The following is a 9556-nucleotide window of genomic DNA, read 5'->3' on the forward strand; positions in this document are numbered from 1 at the left end:
ACAGATTGTTCTAAGGAAGAGATGTAAGACATAGTCAGTGTCTACAGTGAGTTTTTAATTTGGTCCTGTAAAGAATAAAGCACAGCATACACATACACATACTGAACTAATATGTGCACATAGTTACAATTGCTGTAGGAGTTCAGAGACATTAGAATGTCAAGGGGATCTGGACAAGTCGGGAAACAGTTCTTATTGGTGGTGGGACTTGCGCTATAAGAAAGGAACTAACACTTGCTAAGCCTGTTCTATGTCTTCTTGAGTGTTCCTTCCAGTGTATCATTTATTCCTAACAGTCATGTAGACCAGTTGTTTTAAATTCACACTTTATGCATAAAGAAGTTGAACTAGACTAGTTTGGATGTATTCACTTTTGCCACCACTGTTGTCAAGAGGGAGTTGTTGCAATTAAAAAAAAAAAAAGTGTTAGAGAGAGTGTGGCACGAGGGTTCCTGGTTCTGGAAAGGATGGTGGGTGCCTATAGTAGAATTTTGCCCTAGTCTAATGCCCAGAAGTGAGAGGATTTCAAAAATGAAGTGGTTGTCAGCATTGTTAAATATAATGCCAGTGATCAGAAAGATGGAGAGTCCTGTTAGGAGAGATGGAATAGAGGAGATTAGAAATAGGATAAAAGGCTAAAAGGCTGAGCAAACAAAATAATACTTTTGTTGTAGTTGTTTTTCTAAAATGTGGTAGGTCTATATACATTTAAAAGCAGAGAAAAAAAATAATTAAATTTGAGATGAAGGATTCTAGAGTCTTAAATTTGGGTTCTTCAAGTTGTGATTCTTCAGCTGTTTGGAAAGGGTAGAAGCTTGGGGCACAGATAGTTTCAATAAGTCATTATTTGGCTTTAACTATCATCATGGTCTTGAAAGGAAGGGAATTTCTCCTACTTCAGCTAATTCATCTATTTATGCCCCAAGCTTCTGCCCTTTCCTAATACCAGAAGAAGACCTCAACCCCAAATTAAGACCTCTCTTTAGAATCTGTTATGTATGTACCTTTTAAAAACAAAGAAAAATAATTAAATTGGAGATGAAGTTGAATCTTAGTGAAATAGAAGGCACTGTTATCTAATTACAGACATTTAGAGAGCTTAATTAGAACCTCACAAAAGCAAATCTGTTCATTTAAAGAAAAATTCATAGATAATACCAACTCTCCACATACTCATTTAAGTAAAAATGTTACATGTTTCTGTCAAATAGTTTAGTACATGTCGAGATACCTGTAGATATATCTTTTTCCATGGAAGGACTTTAAGCAAAAGCACTAATGTAATACTAAATTTGACCACAAAGACAAATCGTCTAGGAATTATATAATACTTAGCTTATATACTGAGAAATTGTGTAGAAAATATATCATTAGTTAGGATGGATATGAACTCTGGCAGGTTCATTTCTGAAAGAGGAACTAGGTAGCTGGTGGTATCTTTTCAATTCTTGGTGTATGAGGGCCTCCATTTGCAGCAGTCAGCAAGTGGAAGTGTTTGGTTTTGGAGGAAATGTTTCCCTATTGTGGTCTGGCTGCCCTGGTCTGAATTTTTGGTTTTAGTGTTGGTCAGACTTGACTCTTATCTCTGCCATTTGCTAACCTCTCCAAGCCCAGGTTTCCTCTAATATGGGAAGGGTTCTGATCTCACTGTTGTAAAGAAATATTAAGATAATGGATATTAAGTGCTTAGCACAGTCTGGGCCAACACTGAAGCAATGATTTATTTACCTCATTGCCTTTTTTTTTTTCTATTTCTATCTTCTTTTATATTGTTAGACTCATACTTACACAAAAATCTGAGTTTTCAGTTTCTCATGTCTGTAAAAGCTCCTGATAGACAATGGTTAATGCTTCATAACAGTTTATTTTGTTGTAACATATGTACAATCATTTTTCTCTTGCTAAACATTTTCTTTACCACAATGAACATCTCTTTATAGTATTTTGTTACCCGTTATTCAGTGATAACTGGTATTAGTGATAAGAGATTTTACTTCCTTCAAAAAATGTAAATATATAGATGTAGCAGACATATTATGTATGTACTGTGTTTTAACAGCTCTACTATATATTTAATGTCCTGCAATTTTACTTCATTTAAATAATGAGCATTTTATCATATTGTAAAGTAGTTTTTGAAAGGAAGTTTTTAATATTTCATCATATGAATGGTCCATAATTTGTTAAATTTTTCTCTATTTCTAGACATTTAAATTCTTTTTCCTATTAAAAATGTTTTGATAAACAGTCTCATACATAAATCTGTCTTTATGTCTTATTTTTTTAGGATGTATTTCTTGAAATAGAAAAGAGGATAGAGAGGGTATTGATATTTTAAACACTCTTGAATATGTATAGCTAAATTACTTTCCATGGGCATTTATATAATCACTGAGCTTTGATATGTCAGGCAGTGTTCTAGGCACTAGAAACAAAACAAATGAGAAAGCACAGATGTACTGTGTCTTGAGAGTATGGCTTCACCACAACATCACAGACATGGAACAGTATTGATTTTTTAACCTTGGTTGTTTAGGTAAATGAAAAAATGACACCTTGTTTTAGTTTGCTATTTATAGCTTCTTAGTTGAGAATTTGATCAGATTATTTTATTTTCTGTATAGATTATGCCAAGGACTGGAATGGATGATGTCACGACTTAAACTTAGATGATCTCTACTGACTTATTCTCATAGACTTTATATAAACGAAGTGCTGGACTTTACCTGAAAGCTCCAAAAATTAATGGTTCGGATATATTTATAGTAAACTGATTTAAACTTTTTCTATAAGAAGAAAAATTAAGACCACTTATTTGAAAACGAAGATGAAGCCTCACCTTCCAATTGCTTTCTCATTAGTTTCTTCCAAAGCCAGGTCTTAAAGCTGTGATTGACATTTTTCTCCTAATGAATCCTCTCAAGACATTGTATAGCCTGTGGTAAGTACAAAAGGAGAGGAAGACATTTTTTAAAACTTTAAGAGCTTTATTATCAGTATAACCCTCTTTTGTTGAATGTTCTCTTTTTGTTCCATTAAGTCAAAATATAAATCAGCACAGATATTCAGTTTCTGGTATTTTAAAATGTAATGTTACTAATGAAAAGTATTTTGCATTTGTGTATGTATTGTGTATATACCTCAACCTCAAGTTAATGGCTTTGATTTATGTTCTAAAGAAAAGTGAATAACAAAAATTAATAATATTCTTAAGTATAACAATAATGAAATGAATACTGGCATTGGTTTAAGTGCCAATTTGTACTTTTCCCCTATGCTCTCTGCATTGTACTAATCAACCCCCAAAATCATTGAGCTGCTCTTTAAAAAAAGAAAGAAAAAAAGTTTGACATTGGATACCTATGTTTTGTTGTTCTTCAAATCACATACATACAAACATGTAATCCAGTGAGTGGAATATCTATCAAGTTCTTAGAATTACTAATGGGCACAATTGCACATTGAGCAGTTATCTGATTGTTCCCTTTATGAGACCGTATGCCATCTAAATTACTGAGTAAATTGTTAATCCATTAATCAATTATTAACTGTGATTAAAATTACCAACTGATTTTCAGCATTAATGGAAAACTGTTGTGTGAAATGTCTATCCAGAGAAGTGTCACCTTATAAATATTATCAAATAATTTAGCTAGATTCTTCTTAAGTATTAAATTATTTGTCAAGCATTTAAAGTGAATTTGAAATGAAAAGTAAAGCATATTTTCCAAGCAACAAAGATAAATTATTAATTTGAACATTTTTAATTCTTAACTTTTGAAATAGTTTGAGATTTTTTATTTCTATGTTTTCTTTTATCTTCTTATAACACATGAATGTATCATTTGGCAAGTATAAAATACAAATTTTTTTAGTGCTTTTAAGAATTTGTTTTAAAAATTGATCAACATAATGCATTATTTTTTCTAAGAAATAACTTGCCCCAAAACACCTTCTATGTTCATGTAGGTTTTTGTTTTTTTTTTCAATATCTGAAAAGTCACAAGTATTTCTGTTGTAACTGTAAACACTTACCTAACTAAATGTGTTCAGATATATTCTTGAATATGCAGTCCCTGAAAATCTGAACAGTAATCCAAGCTGGCATGTTTTAGAATATTCAAGAAAAAAAATAATTCCTTTTAATACCAGCCTTTTAGATTTTGTGAAGATTTTGATGAGGGATAAAAGTATATACTGTAAGCATTGACAAAACTTTAGAAGTTCCTTTCTACAAAATTAAAATGTTCACTATCTAAGTTCAACTTGGGCATAGGAGATGATCAGTGTTTAATGTTGAATGTTTTGTGTTTTATATTTATATTATAATGTTCAAAATGCAAGTATAATATTTTATTATTTGTCAACTTTTACAAAAGTAAATTCTAAATTACTAAGCTTTATTTGTTCATATGTTCTCATACTTTTTTCAAATAACTATAAGGAATTACTTGTTATATATTAAAAACTCCTTTAAAACCCAAATATATATTGTAGGTATTGCAGTTTCATCAGAGAAAAATATTCTATACAGTAGCCCAACAAATCCACACCTTTTATCCTTTTTATTTATTTTTTTGTTTGTTTTTTGTTAATTCTCCCCCAAGGATATTTTTCTATTGATTTTTAGGGAAAGTAGGAGAGGGAAAGACAGAGAGAACCATCAGTGTAAGAGAAACACATTGATTGGTTGCCTCCTGCCTGGGCCCTGACCAGGGCCTGGGCTGGGGAGGAACCTACAACCAAGTACCTGCCCTTGATCGGAACTGAACTCGGGACCCTTCAGTCCGCTAGCTGACGCTCCATCCACTGAGCTAGGGCTATCCTTTTTATTTTTTAATGTGAAAAACCATGTTCACTCTCTTGGATTGCAGCCACATCAGTTCAACAATATACCAGCACATTCCCTTGTCATCAAGGTGTTGGCTAAAATTTATTCTAATGGGGTGTTTAAAGCGTACACTACATTGTTGCAGATGGTTTAGCGTAAAAGATTATTGACATGGCATCATGAGAATGCATGAAATCTTATACCACATTTGCAAAACATGATTTTTTGTTATGTTATACTATTCTAGGCTAAGCATTGGAAATGTGTTACCTATATACTTGTACATAAAACCAAAATTAAAATTCATGTATGAAAATGCATCAAAATCATTTTAACAGTGTTAATTTTAAGATGGAGAGCATATTGGCAGTTTATATGTAGTTTAAGTGGACTTAAGCAAAGGGCAATGCTTTTGGTTTTAATACGCTACTCTTGGCTATAATCAAACATTTTATTTTGTGCTCAACTTTGAAAAGAACAAAGCTTCATACCTCAGTACATGTGGCTGGATTTAAATATCCCATGTTTGCTACTAATTTTGAAAGTCATATGACTTCTCTTGATATCTTGGTACAATAGCCATATGGTATAAGCATTTAAATAAGTTAAATTTTGCCATACTAGCATTTATAAAATATACCTTACACAGTATATTGAGTTGTTTGAAATTTTCAGTTCTATCTTCTTTGGCTCTCACAATGGGCAAAGAATACAACGAAGGCAGGTAATTTGGGGGCCAGGGGGAAGTTGGTAGGGAACATGACATTTTGCCTTAAGAATAAAAAATGCCAGTCAGCTTTAGCACTGTTGACTGGCATTTTTAATGCAGGTAAAGTGATTTTTAGAAGTGTAGCACGCAATAGAAGAGTTTCTGGTATTTAAAAAGTGCCTCGTAGGTAGTTACAGTGATATCACAGAGGAGAGTCAGGAAGTCCCTGAGATATTCTTTTCACTTTTTGTCTGAGTGTATAGTATTAAGATGCCTAGAGGTGGGATTCTATTATACCCTCTGTTACAGGCACTTTACATTTATTGCTGTGACTACAGCAACCACATACAGTACAGACAACCTCGAAATCTGTTTATATTAGTGTAAATAGAAAAACTAGACAATTTTCTAGTTTTCTCTGCAGGCATTTTTGGGAATATATCTGTAGTGCGTTCTGCTTTGTATATAGGGGACAGCAGCACATCCCAGATTATCTATGGGCTTTGGGGTCATTGTCTCTCAGTTGCCCAGTTGTATTTTGGCATCGATCCATCTTTCACAGCGGGGTAGAGACAGGTTTCTTTGCATGACTTAACTTTGATCCCTCCCACTGTCTAAATATAATCTGGAACTTCTTGCTTCAGGATCAGCTTTCTCACAACTCAGCCATCCCTTGCTCTCTGGTATCTTGATTCACCAACAAAGATATGTTATCTGTCCTGGAGGTATTCTAAAATTCCCTGTATCCATTGTTCCCCAAACCACTAGTGTCTAAGTAGGTTCTCTAGTTCTTTGCTATCCTCTCACAACTGGCTTGATTCATAGATTGGTCTTTGCTCGTTAGAAAGTATTGTCAGACTTGTCAGTATTGTCAGAGCAATACTGGCTTGCTGTGTATTCAGCATACAAATGCCATAGTAGAGTTTTTAAAATTATCCCGTATTTAACATTTTAATGCTTCTTAATTTTAGCTTCACATGCTGAAAAGTAGATTCAGAAAGATAAGAGAACTATCTTTCTGACTCTGCCAGCTCCTTGACCTAAAAAGTTAGATATGGAAAGAATTACATGATATGAATATTGTTTTCCCATTACCAAAAATGGGTCCCATTTTGGAGAGTACCAGTACAAATAGTTTCAGTTGGGAAAATATGTCAAGCCAAATTTATGAATAGTGTTTAACCTGAAGACATCTTTACATCCATAAAACCACAGGCCACATTTCGTTTTTTTCCTTGTGTTTACTTAAAAAAGATAAACATTAGTTGCCTAAAGGAATTAGTAATGAGAAATTTATCTTTACAAAATAAACCTGTTGAAATGGGCTTTAAAAGATATAAAAATCATCAACTGTCATGTGCTGACTCTGTGTAGATACAGACATAATATAGAAAACACTTTTTTCAAGTTCTGCTTATACAAAAATAAAACTTCAGTATCATGCTCCCTCAAAGGATGTGTGATAATTTTAAGATCTAGTGAAGTAAAGAAAGACCATTTTAAAACTTTGGATGCTAAAAAGTAACCGCTTCTATTAAACCCTAAAATTGTGTGTGGGATTGTAAAGAAATTGTACCAGGATACAGATGGGTTAATTATGCAGTATTTCTTATCAGTTGTCTAGCCCTGTATGTTCTAAAAGCTAAAGCTTCAATCTTTATGGTCTTGCCTGCTAGGTAGTTTTTTGGTAGAAAATCCCCATAGTCTGTACTCAAGTGCCTAACAGTGATTCGTGTTGATTTGTAAGTCCTCTAATAATTGTGGGGGTGTGCTTGGCTTACTGATGACACAGCCCTGAGAGTTTCTGATTCTCAATTTGTGCTTTATTTGAGTAAAAAGCCTTGAAATTAAAAAGACCCATCATAACCTTCAACAAACCAGTTTAAGGAAACATGAGTGAACCCATTTTTTCTCTTTCCTAATGCAAGTATTTTGTGACCCTGATGTTAATGTGGGAACTAGAAAACAACTCTATTTCAGTTTTTAAAAATTGTTTAACACACAGAAAATTAAATTGTGTTGTAAAACCTTAGTAAAAGTTGGTTGCTTTTCTAAGAGTAGCCTCTTAATTCTCATATTCAGTGTTTAGCAGTTTTGAGTCATACATATCATTTAGATCTTAAGCCATATTGTGTGTGGACACCAAAATCCTCCTTCTGTTTAGATTCTACTTAGAAACCAGAGTTTTTGAAGCACCCTTTTATGGTTTTCATACATTGTTTCTATTTCTTTTTTTCTTTTTTTCATTGAGTATGACTGTAAAGTCTAGGGGCAAAGACTTGACTGTATTTTCAGTAAGTTACAATTACATTGTGTTCATATTTTAAATCATCTTGCATGGAAAATGAAATATGCGTATGATTTTAAATTACTGAAATGTATACTCTCTTATCTTCCCCCAAACTTCTAACGTCGGCGATATACAGAATTTCTCTATTAATTTTTGCTTGAAACTAGTTCTATAGATTCAAATAGCCTTTTCTTACATTGTGTTCCTTGAGGTAAGGTGATACCTGCAGAGCACTTTTAAAGATATTTTCTGGGTGAATGTTCAACATAACACATTGTGGGGGAAAGTATAATCATGTCTAGTGAGGGCTTTTTTTGGTTGATAGAGATGAAAAAATGTATACTAATTTTTATCTGTGCTTAAAATACATTTTACTAATTATATTGATTTTAAATATGACAAATTCTTATAGATATTAATCGCCCTTATTGTATTTTCCTGGTGAAACCTATATGAAAATGTGTTCCAGCTAGTCTCTTTGTATAACTGCCCCTGTCCAGTTGAGCTCTATGTATATCAACATAATTGAAATCGCATTTAATATAACAAACTAGAAAACCTTTTGAAAATGTTTAGGTTTGTTTTATTTGAATTTCTAATATGGTAGAAGGTTTTGATTCAAAAATTGTATGAAAGAAGAGGCAGAAAATGTATCTTGTCTATTATTTTATGAACTTGTATTTCTCTGTGTTCTAGGGAAGATTTTACACTCAGGAATGATGCAAAAAGTGATGCTCTTAGAGCATTTGGGTGCTTTCATGTTTTTTCAGTGCTGATGTGGTAGGTACCTAGGGAGATGATGCTTCAGGGCTTCTTGATAAGAACTTCCTGAATGGTTGGGGGTATTTATGATTGCGCTCAGGATGGGAGGGAGTGGTGGATTGGAGTAGGGACCTCTCCATTGGTAAAGCAGTACAATCAATTCTTTGCAAGTGTGTTACTTCATTATACTTCTGACAACATTCTTGTGTTCATAACTTACTGAAATGTTCAACTACGGAAATGTAAGGCATTGGGTCAGGTGACCAGTACTAGGACCTTGTTCATAATGAAATAAAGGAATGATACCAAGATATATTTCGGGGAAAATGACAAGATTTTACTGGAGAATTTCCATGTTTAATATGTACATTAACTTTTTTTAAAAGTTGCATGTTAACCTGGGATACAGTATTGTCTCTATGCTTTACTGAGTAAAAAGAAAGAAGATTTGAGTTAAGTTGTTACTCTGTTATGTACTATTACATACACCTTTTCTTTTAGAAAGGGCTAATTATAATTACTATTCACACATCTATGTTGTCAGTGTTTTTATTCTGGTTTATTCTCTGAATGTGTGCATACTTGGCGATGGTAGTACTGGGATTAGCCAGAGCCATTGTGAAGGTGTGACGGTTGCATTATGCAAATGCAAAAAAGATTGTCCTGGTCTTCTCTAGGAACCTTTTATGGAACGTAGTCAATTAAGAGAGAGCATTCTGCCTTTTACTTCTGGAAATTTGAAGTAGACATGAACTTGCTATACAGTGACCAGGCTGTGTGATTAATTTGTCTTAAAATGTGAGGAAAGTTGAGTCATTTAAAATTTATATTATTAAAGTGAACATCCATAAGAATGGTTGATAGCGAACAGAAGAAAAGTAAGGGGAAAAGGTTGGGAGAGAGGAGTCACCCACATGCACATGCTTATTTGAATGTTGGTCTTTCTCCCTTTCACTAGAACGTA

The 9556-nt window shown here is 33.3% G+C and overlaps 1 protein-coding gene across 1 annotated transcript in view; it reads left to right on the plus strand.

The window, feature by feature from the left end:
• ARL5A (ADP ribosylation factor like GTPase 5A) overlaps positions 1-9123 on the plus strand; it is a 29891-nt gene extending 20768 nt beyond the window's left edge. The window contains exon 6 of the mRNA XM_059704460.1: positions 2625-9123. Coding sequence (XP_059560443.1) covers positions 2625-2673 — 49 coding nt within the window. The 3' untranslated portion in view covers positions 2674-9123. The remainder of the gene's footprint in view (positions 1-2624) is intronic.
• The last annotated feature ends 433 nt before the right edge of the window (positions 9124-9556 follow it).

Source organism: Myotis daubentonii, chromosome 7 (assembly GCF_963259705.1).
Source record: "Myotis daubentonii chromosome 7, mMyoDau2.1, whole genome shotgun sequence".
Classification (NCBI taxonomy): domain Eukaryota; kingdom Metazoa; phylum Chordata; class Mammalia; order Chiroptera; family Vespertilionidae; genus Myotis; species Myotis daubentonii.